At 39.3% G+C, this 23,750-nt stretch overlaps 1 protein-coding gene and 1 long non-coding RNA gene across 4 annotated transcripts in view; one reads left to right on the forward strand and one right to left on the reverse strand.

Moving 5' to 3' along the window:
• LOC109632737 (cGMP-dependent protein kinase 1) overlaps window positions 1–23,750 on the reverse strand; it is a 77,667-nt gene that overhangs the window by 45,110 nt on the left and 8,807 nt on the right. For both annotated transcript variants that reach the window (XM_020092180.2, XM_020092172.2), the window contains exons 2-3: window positions 23,256–23,422; window positions 5,055–5,168 (exon numbers count right to left, since the gene is read on the reverse strand). In XM_020092180.2, coding sequence (XP_019947739.1) covers window positions 5,055–5,168; window positions 23,256–23,422 — 281 coding nt within the window. The remainder of the gene's footprint in view (window positions 1–5,054; window positions 5,169–23,255; window positions 23,423–23,750) is intronic.
• The window catches only part of LOC138413604 (uncharacterized), a 48,541-nt gene that overhangs the window by 20,427 nt on the left and 4,364 nt on the right, over window positions 1–23,750 (forward strand). For both annotated transcript variants that reach the window (XR_011245986.1, XR_011245985.1), the window contains exons 3-4: window positions 5,037–5,191; window positions 23,328–23,433. This is a non-coding gene — a long non-coding RNA (uncharacterized lncRNA). The remainder of the gene's footprint in view (window positions 1–5,036; window positions 5,192–23,327; window positions 23,434–23,750) is intronic.

Here is a 23,750-nt window from a genome sequence, read left to right on the forward strand (position 1 = left end):
TTCATATCTCCCTTAATAGGTCACAGCGAAATGATTCCCATATCTTTTTAAAGCTCTTTTCCAGTTTCATATTTAACTTAACAGTACACTATCCTAATATAAATAGTAATAGCATTATGAGTTTTAAAATTGGTCAAATCGTCACAAAGGTAGCTTGTATGTCATCAAGACCTCTACAGAGTTTTGTCTTTGTGGTTTTTGCTGAGATATCATTTATTTGAACGGGTATCAGATCACTATTTCCTTACAATGCTGTTGAATTGCAGCCAGTGGTCACTGCATGGTCAGGCACTTGCAAAATATCAACCTACTGCTTTATAGATGGTGTCATGATTGCATTGTGTGGTGTGAAGTTTAACAACTAAGCTGGTAGTTCACGGTTTATCGTTTTGTTATTGCATCAATCAAAATAATGCCATATCATCTGAGTCAAGTTGTGCACTTATGGAATCACTGTCTGTCGGACAACAATAAAGCATTTAGCTCTTTCCAGCACTAATGGTGATCATCCAAATGATAGGAAACCAACTCTTTCACTTTTCATGCAAAAGCTCTAAAGTTTTTAATGCCCGGTTACTTAGTTTCCAGTCAATTTAATGCTGCCATTTTCTGAGCCATGCTTGTTTTTCCCAATACCTCCACACACACTCCTTAAAACAGCCAAAGCCTAATTCTCAAATGTGCACAGGAGCGTGAAAGGAAGACCTGCCAGTTTGAAAAAAAAAAAAAAGGCCAAGTTGGTCATTGATCATTATAAAAATAAATGCTTGTCAAATCTGAGAGCACTCTACACAAATCTTTGAGTGTGTAAAAGACTGAGTTAAAAGGAGAAATGTGTGTGGTTGCTGCTAGCCATTACCCAGCACTCTCCTTGATGTGAAAATAGGATTTCCTTTCAAACGCATACTGCCCCCATCTTCACCTGGATGTTCCTCTTAATGTTCTGTGCAGCCTGATAGATCAAAAAATAACTTATGACAATAATATTATTCAAAAAAGTATTACAATCTGGGCAAATGCCAACCCATTCTCGAGCATTAGACAGGATCCCAACTGAGAGCACAGCTGAGTTTCAACAATATCGTCTCAGACAGCCTTTTCAACCACTATCATTAAGATGGAGCATGCAGATAATCAGTCTCACTGATTACGTTAGTAGTGACTGGCAGTGACCTCGCCCACTAAAAGATGATTGGTCCAACACAATTTAAGATTCCAGATGTTTGTTTAGAGCCGACATGCATGAACATTAAGCTTTTGTATATTGTGTTTGTGCTGGTATCTCATATGATACAGATACAATTTTATTTTCGAAAGTTTAATTCAATTTGCTAGTACCAGAAATGTCTATTTGTATAATTTCTATAATCCCTGACCCTAGAAACAGTAGTTTTCTTTTTACATATCTTGTGGTCTTGTGTTTTTCAGAAAGACCATGAGTTGAAGTTAAAAGCTAAAAAATTGAGATTTTTTTTTTCATCAAAAGTATATATTCTTTGTCGAGTATTCTATTAAAGTTCATAAAACAGCATCAATATTTAGAGGTCAGAGCTGCTAATGAGTCCGTTTCAATAAAACCATGGAACCAACAGTTTGAAGGACACTTGCGTGTAACTTTTTTTTTTATCACATCTGATAAAAACACCACAGCAATTTTGAATGTATCGACTTCTAATTAATTGGCAACTACTTTCATTAATAGCTTAAGTAATTCCTCACTACAACTTATCTAAAGTAAATATTTACTGCTTTTTTAATCAAGCAATAGTTATTTAATGAAAGCGTGTGGAATTTAGTGACATCTAGGTGAAGTTGCAGCTGAACACCCCTCACCTCACCCTCCCTTACTGAACATGAAAGAGAACCTGTGGGAGCCTTCAGTTGTCATAAAAACTCAAAATGTTTAGTTTGTCCAGTTTGATAGACTATAAAAACATGGCGGCTTCTGTAGAGAGGGCCTGCTCCTGATGTAAATATAAAGTATTTAAATATGAAGGGTCCATTTTGGGGTAAAGGAATCAACAATTCGTCCAGTTTAGATAAAACACACTAGTGAAAACATCACAGGATTATTTTATATTCAATCATCAATTTCTACTAATAGATCCCTTTCATCTAAATCTTACACACTGAACCTTTAATTGTGATTTATAGCCCTATTATTGAGCTAATCAACTAGATGCTTGGATTCCATAGCTAAAGTGGGCATTTTCAAGAAATAGACGAAATCATAACAGAGGTACTGTTTTTGAATGATTTGTTTCGAACTCTTTTCATGTGGTGCAGCGATGCTCACCATGTGTCAATCAATTCGACGTTTAAAAATACTGCTGCACTGGTTTATGCCGCGCTGTGCTGAATTGTATCCTCTGATGCTTTCAACACCAAGTCCTTATGAAGCTGATGTTTTAATGGCATAAAAGAATATTTTAGCAGATGGCCACTGTCCTTCTCTTTTCTGTCTGCAGACAGAAAATACCAATTTTGTCTCACTTGTCCCCTGAGGTCACTCCATCATATTTCTGTCACTGTTGTCCTGTATTTATCACTTCTCCCTTTTGTCTCTCACTCCACTCCTTTTTTTACTCTCTTCTCTTCAGGAATTTTTTCATGTGAAAATGCTGTGATATGAATTAGAGGGCAAGTGGACTTTTTAAACACAGTCTCGGGCAACGTTTTCCTACTAGGCTTCAATGTAAAAATCCCATCTTATTTGTCAAGATATGCAGAGCCAAACCCCAGCTGAGACCATAACTCTACACTTAAGTGTCGGTATCCTGAAACTAAATATAACATTGATTGGTGGAGCTTGTGGGAGCACTATATAGCCTGGGAGTAAGTGCTACTTGAAAAGCGCAAGTTAGGTCGAACTTACTTTAAAAGGATCCTTTACTGTTGGGAGAGTGCAAGCAAGTGCTCCCACATTCTATCACCCAAAGGTTAAAAAGGAGGGGGAATGATGGAAAATATCTATCCTTGTCAGTCCCTATAGGATTCTTCAAACATCCAAATGCGATACAAATTCAGCTAGTCCTTGTATTGTTGCAGTGAGCTTGCAGTCTTGTTTAATCCTTGCAATACATCCACATATTTTTTATGAATTGTAATTTTGTATATTTGAATACTTTAGACATTTAACTATATATTTGATACTGCCTATTTTATTTGTTGTTTTTCTTTTTTTAGGCAGTGATGGGTTTCCTTTCAATGTGTAACTTTGGAAATGTTTGGCACAATTTCAAAGGAGATGTGATTAACACAAAGTTTTATGTTAAATATACTAAACCTCGACAATTCACTAATTTTCCTCAACACTAATTTACTAATTAAATATATTTGTTCATGCTGACTTGGAAATTAAAATCAAAATTAAAAACCTATTTAAAATTTTCATGCCCATTTTCTCGCAAAGACACAGCATACACATTCCACCACAGCTCATAACCCAAAAGAAACACTCAAAAGCCTTGAGTCGTTTTTGATTGGTTCATTAGTCATTTTATATAATGGCTTGTAATTGTTTCTCTGAGATTTCTAAATAGGTGGCAGACTCCAATAATCTCTTCATTATCACACTTAGGAGTAATGTCATTATGTTGTGAGTTGGCTTTGCAGTCACAGGACAGAGAGGGATACTATATGAGCTACTGACTCTGCAATAGCTGGTTCATCATCTGAATTCTGCCAAGATGTAATTACTCATGCATATGACTTACGACACCATGCAATGGTAATTGAAATTACATTGATTATACTCCCTCCTACAGGGTTTTACACACAGATCTACTTAAATTGATCGATTGGAATCTGAAACTTTGCACCCTCAACATTGTTGCATGATTTCCATTAGGACCAATGTGGCAGCAAACACTTCCTGGCCTATTGTTGTGTTGAGACATATATTAAAACAGAGACAGGAGACAGTGCCAGTGACCCTGTGAGGCTGTAAACATACTCCTGCCCATGCAGACAATTACATCATTTGTTCCATGCAGAGTTTTTATTGAGCAGAGCCAGCTCACCAGCTAAGCAAAGCGCTGACGTACATAAAGACTGGTGGAAAGTAACAGGCCGGTGGGCAAGTGGCAGGCAAAAGAATACACAAAAGACAAAGACAGACACTCAGTCGCCATTGGAAAAGGGAAAGAGCGAAAAGAGTTGGCTCATCTCCCTGTGGGTACTTGTTGCTATAGCAACAGGAGTTGGGAGTTCCTTCAGGTTGGCTGGTCAGTGGTAAGGCATCACAAGACATGAAAGGGGTCACCAAGGGGGGTGCAAACTGCTGCCACCACTGTCAACCCTATTTCCTTCACACTTTTAACTCCCACCACCTCGCCCTCAACTGCAGGCCCAGATGACCCGCTGCCCTTCCTGCATTTATTCACGTCCTGGGTCAAACATAGATTTTCACCACAGAGAAAGAAAAAAAAACCAAGAGGGTCAATATTGATCATACTGTATTATGAGTACTCACTCATACACTGACCTACATTCATGTGCCACCAGACTTTTTCTTATCTCACTTTTTGTCTATTTATTATATCACCCCAAAACATTTTTTCAAGCTATTTCCCAGTCCCTGCCTCACATAAACACACATTTTTCATCCTGACACACTTCTATAACTCACAAGCCATCGAATGTGTTCGTGGCCCACCATCTGTCCTGTCCTTTCTCAGTCTCGTCTCCTTACTGTGCAAGGCTGACTGTTCAGATTGCCACTCTGATAGCCTGCCTACTACACCACTGTGCATCCTTCATCGCTGGAGCTTAGACACATGAAAGAGCAGAGGCAGTAAACCTTGACATTCAGCTCAGCAGGGGGTCTCGTAAGCCACTTAAATGTAGTGTTGTAAAAATGTGGAGTGACAATACTATGCTGATGTGTAAATGTAGGACTGATAACTTGCAGGCAGAAGAACCCCTAATCCTCCTTAACAAGGGGAGAGATTTCGATGTGAGTGTGTGAACTGGTGATATTATCTGTCACCTGGGAGAACATGTGTACATTCAACACAGCGCTTCTTTTTTTCCAGGTGCCTGTGGAGACTCACTCTTGACAGTGGCAGTCCGGGTGCAGTTGTAGAGAATAGCCAGCTCTCCAAACACCTTCCCTGGCCCCATGGTGCAGAGCTTCATGCTCTCCTTCGTCACCTCCACCTTCCCATCTGAAACATACACAGAAACAGAGGTAGGCTATTAGTCGTAATGCTATTCAAATTGACCATTTATTTCCTTGCATGATTACTCAAGTGTGCAAGACTTTTGCTTTATCAAAAGTGGGCAGCACACAAAGTTTTAGTGATGAAATGGAGTGGATGATAGGTGTCTGAGGGCTTCTGCTTCATTTTTTCGGGGTACCCAGCCAGACCGCTCTAGAATCACTGGGCTAGAAAAAAAAATAGATTATTTTGCAATGTGGATTTTCCAAGGGTCCCTCGCCTCCCACCAAAGCATTGAAGCAGTACCAACATGAGAAAACTCTACTTAACACTCCATATCTCACTGACGCAGTATGGTATGCTTTAAGGTTAGAGTTGTTGAATCGACATTCTGTTTGTCAAACGTGGCATTCTCAAGGAATGGATGAAAGTATGTATGGGTTCGCACATCCAGATTTTTTCTCTCAACATAACATATTTTTGTCTTGAAAAAGCATTAAATACTATTTCTGGTATATGGAGAGCAACAATTAAAGAATAATTTACACCTCATTCATCTAATATTTTGCAATAACAATGGATTAACATTAACCCCCCCATCTGGTTAACCTGATGCCTCTGTGTTTAGACAAACCTCATCAAGGATGTCTGCTATCCTGGAAACTCAGCATTCCAGTCGTAGCATTACTCTGATTCACAGAGGGCAAAAACCCAAAGAAACAGTTCAAGTCGGCTCTAAACAAGTGATGAAGATAAGAGTCTTCCTCAGAGAAAACTGTTGGCCCTGTTACTGTTGTAAGAGGGGGGCCAGGAACCCCCTTTGACAAAAATAACTCGCAACATTAAAGGACTAGTTCTTTTCTGACAGTGGTTAACAGCACATTATCCATTAACACCGAGCAGGAAGCTTTACACAGAGAAAACCCTTCTCTTAATGTGTGCCACCATCTACTAGTCTACTTCCCTGCTGTTTTCACAACTCCTGTTTAGCCTTTCTTTATGTCAGCGCCCTGTTGTAACGCTCCTCTCGTCTGCTTTCAAGAGAAAACAAAATCAAATGTGTTGCCTCTCAAAGTGGCATTTAGGTTTTTGAAGAAGCTGCTTGTGCATCTTTCATTATCATATGCTTTAGTATTCATAAGAGCTTTCTTAGATTGATTGAAAAATTTAAGCCCAATAAATCTGTTAAATCTCTTTCTGATGCTTTTTTCAAATGTAGTAACGGGTTTGATGCTTTATATAAAGCTAACATTTTGATCAAATAATTAAACATAAAACAATGTTGTTCAGATGATATTCCTTTGAGATATTAAAATATTCATTTAAAATAAAAAATACCTGCAATGCTCATTTTGATTATGGCAGCACCTTTATAGGTTTGATTGACTAGACTGATGCTTGCACTTTCTCATATTTGTCCTTCTCTTTCTGCTTATTTCAATTAATGTAATCGCAATTAACCTATTTTACGATAACCACAGTTTGATAACGTCATGATTTCATAACCATAAGAATTATAAAAACTAGGATATCTAACTAGAGTGCCCTGCCTCTCACGAGTCACGTAATTTGGGTGTGCACCGCGTGGTGACAGCTCTTGCGAGTCACATTTTATGTGCGCGAGCCACTAAAACATAAGTTGAGAAGAGGGAACTGATGTAACAGCCTTATTTTCCACCAATATTGGACAAAGAACTTATGATAACAGGAAACACAAATTCACGGACCAACGTTCCATTATAAGGCAACTAAATAAAATAGCTTACATAAATTACTTTTAAATAGCCAAACGTTACACTGTACAAACTAACTGGATATTGTTTGATAACAATAAATATTGTAGTTCATTAGCTGTATTAGTAGCTATATATTCACTATATGTTTGTTGTGTGTCTTTTTCCTTCTATAGTGTAAATAATCCTGAAAATCATGAAACCGTGATATTTCCTCTGACAATAATCGTGGCACCAAAATTTCATATTGTGACATCCCTATAGCACTGAGCATAGTTCACAATGGCAACAGTAAAACATTTCATGAACTGAATATGGCTAAAATAATTGTTGTAATGTGACAGCCCCACAGAGTCTAAAAACACTCATTACTTAGCTCAATTTACTATTTTTTTGAAGTTGGATAACAGCCATTTAGTGTCGATTGAGGCCAACAAATATGTGCCAGACTAATCGGTGAACGGTGAGGGGTGCGACGATGATGTGACTCATCACCTCTCAAACCTCCTGAGTCCTTATTACGATCTAATAAAGCTGGATGTCATAGAGAGAGAATAGATGATGAATAGTTTAGAAGAACGCTGCCAATGGTTTCCCAAAGGCACTTTTTTTTCCAGTGTGAAAATTGTAAGCAAAAGACAAATTGTTTGGTTCTTGGGGCTTTGATCCATTGACAGAATGGAGAAATAAGCTCTGGTGGAGTGCAAACAAAGGACATCAATGCAGTGATGTATAGATAGAAATGATCCCTATCGACATGGAAATATATTTATTTCTAAGCTGTTTGAAAGGATGCAGGACAGAAAACTTCATTAAGTGCAATGAAGGGCAGACTGTGATTTAATAACAGCAGTGTCTTGAAGATGGGTTCATACAGGGACAAAGACAACCACTCAACAGGTAGCAAAAAGCTTTGCTTGACCATGGACTGTGTTAATAATTTCCTGTGATAGCAGCATATAGTGCTTGTCTTGGGACAACTCACTGACTGCAGGCTGTGAGGAAATTACAAGGAAATTAAGAAATACAATTACTGGAATTCCACAAACTTTTTTTGAGAAACAGTTTTTCAGAGATTTCCAACCATGCATCCACACACTCACCAACACATGCTCCAGCTCATTTCCCGTTTTTTTTTTGTCTAATAAGGCCTGTTTTTCACCCTGCTTTATTACAATAGCTCCAATTTCACTTGTAAATTCACCTCTCATATGCAAGTGCTGTTCGAGCCTCATTCAAATAGCAAGAGCACAGGCAAATACACGTTCTCATTGTGCAGTCAATCTGATATCCAAGTGCAGCACATTTACATCTCACTGAGACATTTAACAACAGTAGCGTGTTGTGTTGTCTAAAGGCAAATTAAAAAAATGTGATAAGAGGAACAGCAGAGAAATTAAAAATGCCAAAAATATCACATGTATAATGTTAACTGCTATTAGTGTCAATGTATCACAGCATGTGTTCTTCCTCTCCAGGGGGTGTAGCTGTGTTTAATGGCTGATCATTTGAATGCACACAGTGGTGCGCTCCACATAGCAGGGCATTAGGACAGACTGAACAGACTTCCCTCTGGCTCAAGATCAGATGTGATTCTGGCTGCATTCCAAATCAAAAAGCCCCTGTCTTTTGGTTGACTTTATTTCACGCTGGTGCCAAAGACTTCACAGATTAAAGGCAACATGAGTGTGCTCCCCACTAAACCTCGAACAAGAGTGATTTAAAGTTTCTTGTGTGATCTATAAGAATATCTGTCAAAATTATCAACTTTTCTTTCAGAATGAATCTGATGGCTGCGGAAAACCGGAATAGATTTTGGATAAATCAATTTTGTTGTGTGTCTTTCTGTGCATCCACAGACAGCATGAGACACGAGGTTCTCTATTACATGGACATCTGTTAATTCCATGAGGAGTCACACCGCGGTCAATAGACTGTCTAAAAATAATAAATAGCGTTTCTGGGGGTGAGGCAAAGGATAATGTTTAATTCTTCCTCCTCTCTCCCATTGATATTTTTTCTGAGCAGCACAAAGTGGAGACAAGAAACAGGATGTGGGGGAGTTTCAGTCCCATAGATGATCAACCAACTATCCCACTCTGACGGCCCTTGTTCTTTCACCACCGCTCCGGGGTCAGATTACCCAATGCCGTTCTTGTCCATTAGAGCAATAGAGGAACACTGATGCTAGACCAAACAGAATAATGCTCCAACTGGTCAAAGAATGGAGTCATTATGGCAAAAGGTGTTACAAGCTCAAGTTGACAGTTCAGCCAGACTTCAGGTCAGCAGTGTGCGACTGTGAGAAAACAGTCAGGTTCTGTGTGACAGTTTGGATGATTTTATGGCAGAAAAGCCATGAGGGGAAACATGACTGACACTGAAAGCTCTTGTGGTTGAGCGTGGGATCAATTCAACAGGGACTGAAATGGGTTGAGAAAATTCCAGGGTTCAAAACAAAAAAATGTACTCTTTATTTTTGTGTAGATGGAGTATGAAAGATGCAATAGCTCAAATTGCATCTCATTCAAAGGTTTGACTGAAGAAAAGCTTGAAATGGTAGCCTTTGATAATACATCCGCTCTGAGCAATGTTGTCACCTTGTTTTTGAAAAGAACACAATGTGAGTCTCGAAAAAAAACCAAACACTTCTAGCAAAAAGAAAATTCATTGCGGCACAGTTATGAAAAACGAGACGAGTCAACACTGTGTGCAGACATTAGAAAAGGAAAAATAAAACCAATAGATTTCAAGATGAATGCAGCACTCTACTTCACACTCAGTGGAAAGAAATTTGGAGGGCAACCAGTCAAAACTGTTGTGCATGAAGCTAATTATTGTAGACTTATTAAATTTATCAAAAGAAAAAAATTCCCCCTGATTGCTACACTGTGACCATGTTCAGTCATATTCTGTGGTCACGTTCAAGCGCATGTCATACATTATTCGTCTCTCCAGTTAGAAAAAAATAAACCCCAGAGTTTAAGAAAATAAGGATGTGAGCTGAAGCCAACAGCAAGAACAAACACAAAGAGAGGCAGAGAGACCAGGACTGACGCACACAGTTGTGTTTTTAATCTGGGTGGGTGGCTCAGTGTGTGAGAGACTTGTGTCAAGTTCACCCTGGCACTGTGGCGTTGTGGAGGGGAATCTCTATTTGTATTAACTGCTGGTTGAAAGAATACCCACAGCAGGATGATGCCCAGATGGGGACAGTGTGTGACAGCAGTGGAGTTTGATTGAAAGATGTGTTGTTTTTGTCGTGGAATACAATTTTAATTCATCCTCAGACAGTGGGTGGTTACCGCTGCACCAGCCACCTGGCAGTGTTAGAGCTCTGTTTTGCATATGCAGCAGCAGGGTGTGTCTCTGCCATAGCAGCAAACGGGTACATCCAATCGTGCAAAAAAACCTTTACCAAACAGCTTATCCCACCCCTTAAAGGTATGTTTTCATTAGAAAAACATCTGCTCTACTATCTTATACACCTGCAGTCCACACTACTCCAGAGTTTTAGAGCAACTAAAACTGAAAAGTTTGGAAATGCTGCCATCCCCATTTTAATGTGAAAATCCAGGACTGCATTTGAGTCTTTGAACAGGCAGAAGCAGATATTCTTTGGAAACTATGACGTAGACTCTCAACCGCTTGCTTATTGGATCTTTTTGGTAACAATGTAGCCTTTGCTGATTTGTCAGGCTCCTATCACATGAACCCCCCCCCCCTTCTAGAAGAAAATATATTTGGCATCAGCAGAAAACAAGATGGATAATTAATTACGAGTGTTGTTGATCCAGTTGTCTTTGCTAACAGCTGATGTGCAGTTAAATTCTGCATTTTACCTTTCGCCATTGCTGCTTCCCATTTTAAAGGACAGCAAACGTATGCCTAATGTATGTGAATGTTCATGTGATTTACGTTTTCAGGCATGTTAGTTTGGACAGAGATTAAAACTGATACTGAGCCCAAACACTCATGTGGACAGCCAGTTTCAGTTCGAAAACACCATTTTCCAAAGCAAAAAAAATAGTATGGATGTAGCCTGACGCAAATGACCATGCACCTTTTCTCATTTCTGTTGCAGCCAACAGTGATCTGTACACAGGCGGCGGCAGTGATCACTGGCCTTCTGAAAGTACTATCATCTATGGCACAGGTTACTGTATATTCCATCTTCAAACACGACAGCTTGAGTCCACTATCCCAGCCCACAGTGCAGCATGTCTGCATCATTCCCAAAAAGTATGTTGACTGTTTTCAGCGCTCTGTCAACAAACTTATGGAGCAGGCTGTGCAGCCTTCTGCAGTTTCAGGAGTTGTACCAGCTGAAGGTGAAGGGGGGAGATTGCACTTCATACAGAGTAGCTGAAATCAACTAATGCTGATTGAAGTTGCACCAAAATATTTCAACATTCAAGCATGCAAGTAATCAGCACTGAGACAGAACACTCTGGAAATCACATTGGTCATCTTGGCCATGTGAGGTATTTTCTCTCAAAACTTTCTCCAACTGCATGGGACTAGATTCATTTTTCAGAAAAACTATTCAAAAATCTGTTGACTGATGATAACACAACTCTCAGCTGTTGTGGCGGCACTCACTTCACCTTCTTGTCTAGAAACACCGCTGCCACAATTTCTTTTCATTTCCCGACAGTTTTGTATATATATGCACCACTGCTGGTTGGATCAGATTGCAAACTAGCTGATGTCAGACTTTTCAAACGTATGCCATTTTTATTACAACGACACTAAAAGGAAAAGGAAAAAGTTGGGAGAAGTGGGGTTGGAAATGTAAGAAGGTAGACATGAAGAGAGGAGAAAAGAAGCAGGGGGACAGCGGGGGAGAAAAGTGCAGGAAGACTAGAAATAGCACCTGATGCCATTGGTAGAACTGCTGAACATAATCTCATATGAGAAGAGAGCACTACACATCTTTTTTCACTTCACACTGAGACACCATTATGCAGGCCTTCCTGCCATCGGCACAGTGGAAAATTACACTGCAGTTTTTTACAAGTGGTTTGTGAGACCTAAAGACACTAAACAGTGTGCTCTGTTGTTAGCAGGATATGAAGGGCAGATGGTTTCATCCTTTTTACATCATTTTACCTCGGAGAGAGGGATTCAGCAAGAATCTACTGTAGCACCATATGCCTTCTTTTAGAACCTTTCAGCCACACGGTGAAGGCTACTTTCATTCAGTGACTGTAAAAGGACATGTGAGGTGAAACACGTCAGTTGGATCCCCTTGTCTCGAGCCACTCTGCTATCTCTGTTTTCATTAAAACCTTATTTTTCCATCTCTGCTGCTCTCCTCCTCATCATCAAACTCCGATTATGGCTCTTATGTTGACAAGCTGATTTATGCTGCCTGAGCAGGGGGCAGTGAAAATTATCATTTCATATTCACAGACCAAATCACTCCGTCGTAATTAGCAGTTAGCGTCCTGGCCATGTGCACATACTGTAGCTGTTGTTTTATGCACAGCAGACTTGATTAGAAAGCTTCAGCATCAGAATACAGATTAATATAGTGTCTAATGTACATGAACAAGTCATTTCCACAGCATACTCATTTCAGTAGCCATAGTATCAGCACAGACATGAGACTGGACAATTACAGGGAATGTTGCATTCATTTTCTTGCCAGTGTTGCAGACAAGTAATTAGTACATGCATGAAAGTACACACACTATATGACGAATAATCTACAGTCATGTTAGCAGCTAACATGTGTTGCAGGTATAATGTTGACTTACAATCTTAATTTAGCATGTACTAATTAGCACTAAAAACAATGCACAGCTGAGGCAGATAAGGATGTCATTAGTTTTGCAGGGAATATATTGGACAAAATGAAATTTTTGAGCCAATGATGTCACAAAATTAAAAAGTAAAGAGATCACTTAAGTTATTAATATTTACAGGACACAAATGTCTATTCAAAAGCTGCCTGTATTCCATGCTAATCCAATTCACTCAGGTCCCTCCGATAGTTATCGAGGTGTTTTAGCCTGGACCAAAGTGGTAGATCAACAGACACATTTCCCTGTACATGAGCCATTTTCTGTAGTTTTTCTCAGACTAAGAAATATGTATCCTCCTATTCTCATGAAACCCTACTAAAAATCCTTTAGATAATGCTCTCTATATATACATATATATACTATTTATCTATAGATATGTGTGTGTGTTTGAGGGCATACAGAACTATGCCAAAGCAAAGAAGGGAATTGCATGGAATGGAAAAACATTTGCATAATATTCAGCTCATGATGCATGTCAGCTTTTCTAATTCTGTCTTTCTTTACTCCTCAACCGCTTCTCATATGTATCATACACACACACACACACACAGCTTTCCAGATGAGGAATTCTCAAAAGCGGGGTTAGCAACAAAGGGGATAAAGGCTCTGGGATCACTCACAAATTGCTCATTAATTCATTCTCAGAGGTGTATTCATCGGCCTCTATGGAGAGAAAATGAAGATCAATTCTTATTCTCCGGTTCAGTGGGAGAAAAAAAACAAAGGTCTTCTTACTAATTGCAGAGTAGGAAAAGACAGTGAAAGGACAGAAAGGCAGTAAAAAGAAAGAGGAAAAGTGAATTGAAATGAGGTGAGATGGACAGATAGGTGAAGAGTAACAAAGGGGAATAGGGTGAAAAGTAGGGTGAAAAAAGTGATGGGCAAGCGGAGAAAGGTGGTGACAAGATTGGGGTCAATGTCTGTACAACGTGCGGAGTGATAGAGGGGAAATATGCACAGCTCCAGTCTCCTATTTGTGCTTTTTGAATCGATAACTTCAACCAGAGCAAACTTTTATGTTAAAGTGAGGGAATGGGAGTGAAAAAAAGGACAAAGGGGACAACTCAGAGACAGCCATGGCAAATGAGAAAAGACATAGCAGAGAGAACATTTTCACACACTGCTCAGCGTAGGTGAGATTATTGGGCTGCAACACATGCACCATTTGCACATAAATGGCACATTAGCTAAAGTTGTATTCCTCTTCATTGAGGTATTTCTGATCATCCGGCCATTTTATGTTAGCAAATGCAGGCGAATGTTTACCCCCTTTCTTAAAAATCAATAGCCCAACTGAACTGTTTGTAGTGCACAGACAATTTCCTGCTATTTCCCTCTTTGCTCACATATTACCCTTTTTCATTTCGCTTTTCATAACAAATAAAATCCATTCCTCATGTAGCGCTGACCTAGAGAGGCTTTGCATCTGGTTAATTCAGGTTTAAATTAGAAATCAATTTACAAATGCCAGGAAGTGAAATCATTTTCTAAAGTCTCTTTCCACAGTCTCTTACAATTAATTTCCAATATCCAATATTTCCTGAATATCACACCAACAACGTTGTTAGTCAAATGAATGAAAATAATTGTGTATCGTAGGTATAACGATTTTCAGAGTAAACTAATATAGCTTCTCGTTGTGACATTTAGCACAGAAGAATGTCGTTACAAGTATTTTATTTCATTATTTAATGTACAACTTTTGTCAATCTCTGTACTTTCTTCTATGTCATTATAGAGGAGGGGATGGGTTTGATGGCGACCACATATAAGTGTACAGACATAGAGCTACCACCTGGTCCTGACAGATTCCTGTTCCTGTTGTGTATTTGAGATAACAAGGAAGAGTTGTCATGTCAGCTATAGACCCTTCACCTTTTCCACAGATGATGCTTTAATAAACCTCCCCTGAGAGTCTCATTAGAGTTATGATTAAACTGATAGCTATGTAGAGGGCCAGCTATATAGGAGCCATTCTTTTTGTCGCCATGGTCTTACAGACACGTTACATTATACAAAATTGAGTACACAAACACATAGAGTTGTTTTTAAATTCTATTTCTCATTCCAAGTATTTGAAATTTTGTTCTCCCAGATGCCTTCTCAGCATACAAGGTGAGTGTGCTCCTCAGCGTTGGGTTAGGGCTCATTATTAAGCTACAATTGGCTGCTGTACACTGCTGTCAGGATATAATAAGCTGCAGTTGTTCTATCAAATGTTGGCCACATAATGTTTTCTCCAGGGCCAATCTAAATCTGAGTCTGAACATTTTACTTTGCAGAGCCTTTCCCGAGATGCTACTTTGACAGCAACAGCAGCAACAATTTTAGGTCTGCATTAGTTAAGTTGCCAGGCAACAATGCAGTGCAATGGGTTTGCGCAATCGCATGTCTATAACCCAATGCATTCTCTATTTTCATGTAACCTTATTAACATGCAAATACATCACAATAATTCCGAAGATTAGCTGTATAGTTTATTAACAGCAGAGGCTGCAACCGTAAGTCTTAACTAGGTAGGGGGAGTTGTAACAGAAGCAGTAGTAATGCAAGATGGTGCCTTGGAATTGCTTAACATATCATGTCCTTTCAGACCTATGACAGTGAGTCACACTCAGGTGCCCCTATTGATTACATCTCTAATCTCTGCTCAAGATGAGAGAGCAGCCCATCTCCCTTTACTCTGCCTCATTGGAGAGTGAGAACAGAGAGCATCTCTCTGAAGACTCCCGCTCGTACACTGAGAGAATGTGTCCATAAAACTGTAACATCTGCCACAAGCTCAGACAAACATGTTCATTTAATTTTGCCTCTTTGAGGTCGTATAAGAATGTGGCCAGCCCCCGCTCAATCAGCTGGTAGTCAGCTTTTAGGTTGAGGTATTTAAATGTTACATGAAGTAGCTGTTGGTTAGTTGAGATAATTGAGGAATTAATACATGTTTTACTATAGCTGATACAAGTCCACTGCTAAGTATTGGAGCCACTTAATATTAAAAGAATAAAGTTATAATATTACATGAATAAATTGTCAGATATTATTTTAGAGGGGAAATATCGGAGGGCAAGTCTATCGCCTGCATTAAAATTGAGTATGTGGAATATATTGTTCAATTATACCTCAGCATAGGTTTCACAAATAAATCATCTTTAAGCACATTAGTACCACATTATCATAAGCATCTTTCTGCAAGAAGAGAGAAATAAGTGTCGAGCCATAGTGGGTAAACATTGTTATTCATTGTTATTCAGGGGAATATCTCAGTAAAAGCAGCAGGAAAAAGAAAAATGAGTGAAGAAAGTGAGCATGACAGGAATGGTTCGGCATAAGCCACAAAGCAGCACATTGTTTGTTTCTGTCTTATTCAGGCATTAAGAGATGCCATTTAAGCCTCACTTAAACTTTAGGTCTTCTTGCAGAAATCTGTCAGAATATTTTATTTGCTCTGCTTGACAGTCGTCCAAATAGAATAATTGAGACTCTATCCAATTTGTGTTGAGAAAATGTGAAATCCAGGGTATATTCTCAAATCCCCTGAACACCTCCACCTGAATAAAATGGTCTACAGTGCATAAATGGTAGCCTGTCAAAAAACTGTCAATGTGCAGTAAGCCCTTGGGATTTGGCGCTGACTCATAAGTTGCTTTCAGACATGCACTGACTTCCGGACATCCTCCGGAGTTTCTTCGCAGCCGCTGCATGTGTAAACGCAAATGTCCGAGTGAGAATCTCCGGACTTTGTACGGACTGGCCCCCTGAAACTCAGAAGGAGTCGATGTGACATTGCAGGAGATTCTCCAGAGGATTCACATCGAGCGAGTGGGGAGGTCAATGACGTTTCAAAATGGAAAAAATCAAAAAGTATACAAATATCTCCAAATGAAAAAGTTGTGCCAAACAAACAAATGGTCTGCATTTATATCTCTGGAGGATTTGTTGGTGTTGTGAACGTATCTCAGCAGAGAATCTCCCACTGTCCTTCATGCGTGAAACTGAAACTGTGGAGTTTTGTGAAGGTCATGTTGGATAACGGCTAGACAGCGATATTACCACACTAAGCTTACTTTGCCTACTCCTCTTTATGTCCTCCCTGTACACTTAGTAAAACTAATATACAAAACTTAATATATAAATATACAGTGAAGGCAGACAGCTAGATCTCATTAAAAAATAACCGTTCATCATTCAGAATCATGCATCCTCCTGATTAGGTTTTTCATTTCATTGAATTAATTTTTCTTTTCATTCAGAGTGAAAGAGGCAAGTGGAGAGGGAAGGTTAATCATGTTACCTGTTACCACAATAAGGTTTTTTTAAAACAAGTAACTAGATCAGTTAAACTTTAGGTGCAGACAGAGAAGCACTGTACCTTTATGCTAACAACACCATGACTTTAAATTTAACCACTGCATGATTTTTATCCAAACATAAATCCTTTGCTGCAGCTCCTCTCTTCAGCCTCTGTCTGAAACACTTGGTTTTAGCTCCTGTCTCTACACGGCCCCCCTCCCGATAAAGCTCATTCTGCTCTTATTGGCCAGCTGGCCCATTCTTCTATGATCGGTCAACCACTTCCAGCGTGTGTCGCTTAACCTGGCTTTGATCCAACTACTAAAGAGGCGTTTCAGGAGCTTCAGCTCTTTTTTTCTGTGGGAACGAATAGCTTCATTTAACCCAGACATTGGGCTTTTTAACTTTACAAACTTTTTAAATTCTTACAAAAACCTGAGTAATGCATTAGGGGACAGTGAAAAACTAAAAAGGTTTGATGTCGCACAGTTAGAACCAGAGCCATCATTTTGTATTAGTATACACAGTTTGATTAGATTATGTTGAATGATGACTATGAAGGAAATTGTCGGTGGTTTTGCTGTCAGTGAAATACTTGATAGCAATTAGATGTGATTGCTATTATCATCATTAACCACCTGTACGGGTCTTCGTGGATGACACAGCCAGTCAGAAACCTCATCTCATCTCCATGGAAATGCAAGCCTTTGTCCCAGTCGCAATTAGTATTTTGAAGAGACCCGATGGCAGTTACAGCCCAGTGGATATGACCAAAATGCCTCAAACGGCAGGGATGTCCAAGCAGGTGGCCACATCATAGAAGCCAGCTAGTGCCAGGATCCATTGTTTCTACAGCTTCTGTTTAGTCTGTTCTTTAATTATCAGGTGCATGATGACAAAAGCATAACTACTCTCAGGTTGTTTAAAAAGACTGGCTCTGATTCTTTGTTATATCAGTGTTGTGTCTCAATGGGGGAAGATAAATTATGCATAATGTTCTCATCTTTGAACAAAAAAACTTCTGAAGTGAAAGCAATGATGTAATGTGCCATCATTATTATTATTACTATAATTGTTAGTATTGTGTGTGTAGCTATATAACATTGGCAAATAGCGCCAGCACCATGTTAATTATTAGCCTGCGGAGTCTTAATGAGAAATGACACCACTGTCTAAGCTGCAAACGTGTCATTTGGTAGGAAAATGATGTACAAACGACCTTGTAGTCAGACAACCTGTCAGCCTGGATTGACAGAGTGCGATGAGCCTCAACCTATCTTTGCACAAAACCATCACCTCTTAGACTAATGCTTTTTAAAATTCCTAATTCAATGAAAAACGAGTCAATGGCCAGGGGCACTTTTGGTAAAAACTGCATAGAAGCAACAACAGTGAGAGGAACAGAGGGTGGCATAGAAAAGAGTTGGATGACTTTCATTGAAGATAGATATGTTAAGCCTACCCCAAGGATTGAAAATTGGACATAATTAACCAAACATTTCATAGAAGTGCCATATGACCACTGCTGAATTAAAGCCCTATTTCTAATTACACCGCTGTTTTTCCCTCTATCACTGTCAGAGAGGAATTCACAAAGCCCCTCAACAATTATTTCTCTGAGATTTGTATCTTTTCGTTTCTCTTTTTCTGTTGCACTCGAGAGGAACCTATTCATCATGTCAGTGTGATGCTCACTCAGTTGTGACCTAGCATGACGATTTACCTCTGGTACAATCATCTCCTCACAGCCTTTGTCACTTGGAGAGATTAAAATCTTTTCACTATTTTAAGTACAGGTGATCTGTGTTCAATATAGACCTAAAAATTTTAGACCGTCAACTCTGGAGATTCATGTTCTGGCACTTGTTTCTCTTTCCTTTTTATTAATCTACAACTCCTGGACATGACCCAGTTGTGCAATAATCAAGGATAACTTAACTTCGAAATTCTGTGACTTGTCAGGGAATTAAAAGGTATAATCCCTGAATTTGTCACATCGCCCAGTACACCACCTAATTCCAAAATGTCACCTCAGGTGACACTGTGTTACTGTCCGCAGCTGGGTTTTGCATTTAATTTGCATTATGCCAGTTAAACGTGAGCCTATTTACATATCTGTCTTCTCTCTGCAGTCCACAGATAAGGGCGGCGAGTGACTACAATTTAATTTTCTATAAGGAAAAGCTCTTTCATTATCTCTGCTCCCAAAATAACAAGCCAAATGGAGAACAATGACAACTGTCCAGTCACATTGCCTGTAGTAGATGTGGTTTGATCTGATCAGTAAAATATAGGATGGACAGATGATGCTGAAATAGCCATGTTACATTTTATATATAAGCACCTACCTCTTATGTTCAGTTCAGCTGCAGCTAGATTAATTATTTTATACCTCTTTTACTCCAAATTTGTTATTTATTGTTTATTAACATGTAAACCTGCAACAATAAAAAGTGATTGACTCCTCTCTCATTGCCAGTAAAGGACTTATCTTTTCTTCCCTCCTGCTGCGTCATGTTGTACATCACAAACTCTCTCACCTCACTGCTGCCCAGGGTTGTGTCAGTTCTCTGGTCCTACGTTACACATTAATGAAAAGTTATAACCCTGATAATCATGTCATCACATCCTCAGATGCTACTACCATTTTAGTAAGCTTTAGTGAGGATAGTGGCCTACTGACTACTTTTCAGAGATACAAATGTTTGTGAAATGGTATGAGGACCAAAACAGGAGACGTTTTTCCCAGGCTTGTGGTCATCCACAGCAAAAACATCTCACAGATCATTTCACACAAATATATTTGTTTTTATTGTCAACTTACTGAAGTGGAACACCCATAGGGACAGACTTTTATAGCAGATTACAAAAACAATTGCTACTTTATTGCATTGATGAAAAATGTATGTTATGTGTGGCATTACAACCTGATTTTGGTAACTTCTCAGTCCAAACCAGTTCGACTGATTATAGGGGCAAGCAAGGACACATTCCTGCAGTCTATTTATGAACAGGCTTCACAAAGTCAAAACAATAAGAGAGAAACTGACCCATCCTGTGTTCTACATGCTGAGCTACTGCCCTCTGGTAGAAGGGTCAGACTCCCTCTCAGCAGATTAAATACTTTTATTTTTACTTTCAAATTTTGTTTATACCCACAGTCTTTTATTTGTGGGATTAAATGGAAAAGGTGTTTTTTTTGTATATTTTAAGTGTATGTTACGTGGATTAGTTGCCTTTAGAACCTTATTTGTAATTGATTAACCATATTTGTAGTTTTTCTGTAGGAAATGTCGTCTTTTTATGGCTGCAGCATGGGTGAAGAGCCCAAGACAAATTATGTATTCTGTGTGACAGTAAAATGTAAAAAATACCCAGATAATTAACCAATCCCACATTGTTGTCCTACATCTGCAGGGTAATGGCCCATCTGACTATTATATTATTAGGTAATTATTTTACTGTAGCATCATGGCAACACAAAAGTGTAGGTATTGGGACTGTACGAGTCTACAGCCATGCTAGAAGCTCTGTTAGATTTTAATTCTGAGACTAATGACAATGGGAATTATCGGGTAATTCATCCTCTGGGCACCATGACTGTCTGTACAATATTTTATGGAAATCAATGCCACAACTGGAGCCACATTACTAGCATTGTTTAAAAAAGTTCAGTGCAACAACACTTATTGAACTAGAATACATCTTAACCTCTGTTTATATCGTACCTATGTAATCACACTGGTCTATTTCTCTAAGACAACAGTATTTGTTTCAATCATAGTTGACAAAACTATGCCGGTGTACTGATCAATACACCAGAGTCATCTCCCTCATGGAATAACCTTTAAACTCATAGTTCTAGATGGGCCACGAAAGGTTTTGAATTCAGACCGAGTGACTCACCAAAGAGCAGATGAAGACAGAAAGCAGCCATAACATTTATGCTGGCATCCAAACAGACGCTGCCTGTCTCTGGAGTCCTTCCTTCCTCTTCTTGAAAAAAGCCAAGTGCAGTATGTTTTCGTTGTCATATATTTGTCTCTCTTAGTTTGGTAAAAACACTTTCTCATTATACACATACTTTATATGCTTTCTTTACAATACTTGGTTGACTGTTGCGTCCAAGAAATATTCATCTCATCTCATAATAAAAGTGGGCGGGCAGCATAGAACAATAGGATCAATATCAGCATTCTACCAAGTGCAATTATTAACCTTAACCAAATATTACTTTACAGTTTCTTTATTCTGTTAACATTTTTCATTTTTAACCATTTTTGGTCCTTATTTGTAGAGCTTTCAAAATTAATTCATTAATCATTCAAGTATTATTAAAATATGAATATTTAAAGTCTTTGATTACCACAGAGGTACTTTCAGACAGCAGAACACCCTGTCTTAACTGTCTACGGCTCGCAACATTACACAACTGTGGTACTCATCAGTGAATAACAAAACCTGTAAGAGAGGACTTAACTAATGCTTTCGCAAATTGGAAAGCTAAAAACAGCCAGCCAATTAGCAGGAGGAGGACAATCGACAGAGAGAAATCATTCGAATAGCGTTGGGTGACATCTCTTAAAATCTGTCCTTAAGGGAAACTGTTATTTAAAGATGACACACCTTATATGAAGGGCACAGTGGAGGAACATGCCTGAGCAAAAAAAGATCATCACTCTTACCAGGGAACACTGGACTTTAGTGAGCAATGTCAACTACTTGGGCATCACAACGCTTTTCACCGATAAGTTGTAAAAGAATGGAAAATGGAGGAAAAGTTATCTAGCCCTGGCACTGACAGTGCTCGTAACATAGTTTCAGTTACTTGACTACTTCCCTATGAGCACTTTCCCTGCACGGCCCGTGGTCTGCAGAGGACGATCACAGTTTCCCTTCACGACGTGGATCTGTATGTGTTCTGGCCAAATGTCGCAAGGTTGTTGGGCTTTTACACACTCCATCAAATGCCAAGAAATTTGTCTTTGTCTGTGTAGTTAACAATTTACTGACATGTTTAGAACATCTTGTGGGCTTCCATTACTGATATGTGATTGAACTGTTGGAGGGAGAGTAGCATGTCTCCCCTTCAGTGGTGTTGCCAGACTTGTGCCACTTGAGTTATGGAGCCCTCAGATGATGATCCAATTTATATAGTAAAGTTCAAAACGGTTTTACCACAGACCGCCTTATCTGGAGGACAGCTCCAACATCACACGGTGGAAGGTGGCTACAGAATTCCAACCCCAGGTTTAAGGACCTGAGTGTCTGCACACAACCTGGTGATGTGAGACACCTGCACAAGAACCATCCTCAGACATACAGACACCATAGAGGAGGCTGTGGTTTTTTCCCTGGGTTCTTCTGAAACCTCATACAGATGAAGAGGAAGAGTCCATAGGAACAATGTCTGGACGGCTACAGAGCCCAAAATAGACCTGGAGCAATCAAAGAGAGAAGGCACACATGCCAGGCCATTGCACCTAAGTGTCTGTCAACAGCAGTGTCTTGTGAGAGGCTGTTCTCATTCTCAGGACAGATCATCCAGTGGAGGAGAGCTGCTTTGTCTCTTGATAATATAAACACACTTGTCTGTCTCAGTCACTGGCTGAATGTGGCCGAGGACCTAGCCAAGTTGTTTCTGTGGTGAGAAAAACGGCAGCAGAATCTCTTCTTGTTTTATCACTTGAAATTACTGACTTCACCTCTATATAATGATCATTTATATTACGAAGGCATTGACTGAGGCCATTTTTCCTGAGGTCAAATCTTTTGTCAGGGACAATAACCCACTTTATTCCAGAATCACACCTCACAAATCATGTGGCAAAAAATGCCCTTTGTCAAATCCTGTTAGCAGCAGAGTGAATGTTTGCTGTCATTACTGTTATCGGAGCTCTCACACTCCATATCACAAAACAGTATATACAGATGAAACAAAAAAGAATGCAACAGGCCCACAGCACAATACGAATACAATGAATTCAACATGAGTGAATCATACAGCAAGTGTTGTAGTTTTGAGCTTCAGTTCATCGCCCTGCAGGCCTCCATCAATAATGCCCTATCATTTATTTTTCATCATTGTCATGTCAAGGTTTCAAAGGTCTCCAGACACGGTGCTGCAGATCCAGTTCCATTTTTTGAAAAGACTTGATTATTTATCGTCTTTTTAGTCTTCATCTACTCTTTCTACCATAGTCTCTATTGAATTGATTTGGGCTTCCAGAGGATAAACATTTGTGCTTGTGTGCTTTTACCTTCCATGACGTAGACCAGGGATCCCACATCACCCTCCTTAATAATGCAGCTGTCTTTTCCATACTCCACAGGGTACATGCAGTCCACGATCTCCTGGATCTGCGACAGCTCCAGGTTCTTCATGAAGTCATTGTCCAAGATGGCTTCTTTGATAAGATCCTTGGACCTGGAGACAAGGTGAAAAAATGACTGTAGAAACACAAAGTCACGTGCAGTGTTGGTGAGATATATATATATATAAGGGAGAGACATGAGGACAAGAATTTTAAGTCAAATCCACTGAATGATGTTGACCAGTTCAACAAGGAGGGATGTTACTTATTTCTAAGGCAATTAAAGTCCCATTCAAACTGCAGAGTATAGCTTTTGAAAGTATCTATCCTCACTTCAAAGACATCAAGACGGAACATTTTTATTTCCTTCATATGCTGGAATAAGCCAATAAATGGTCAAATCCATGCCTAATGGAAACAGATGGTTTCCATTCAGGGATG

Source organism: Paralichthys olivaceus, chromosome 14 (genome assembly GCF_024713975.1).
Source record: "Paralichthys olivaceus isolate ysfri-2021 chromosome 14, ASM2471397v2, whole genome shotgun sequence".
NCBI classification, from domain to species: domain Eukaryota; kingdom Metazoa; phylum Chordata; class Actinopteri; order Pleuronectiformes; family Paralichthyidae; genus Paralichthys; species Paralichthys olivaceus.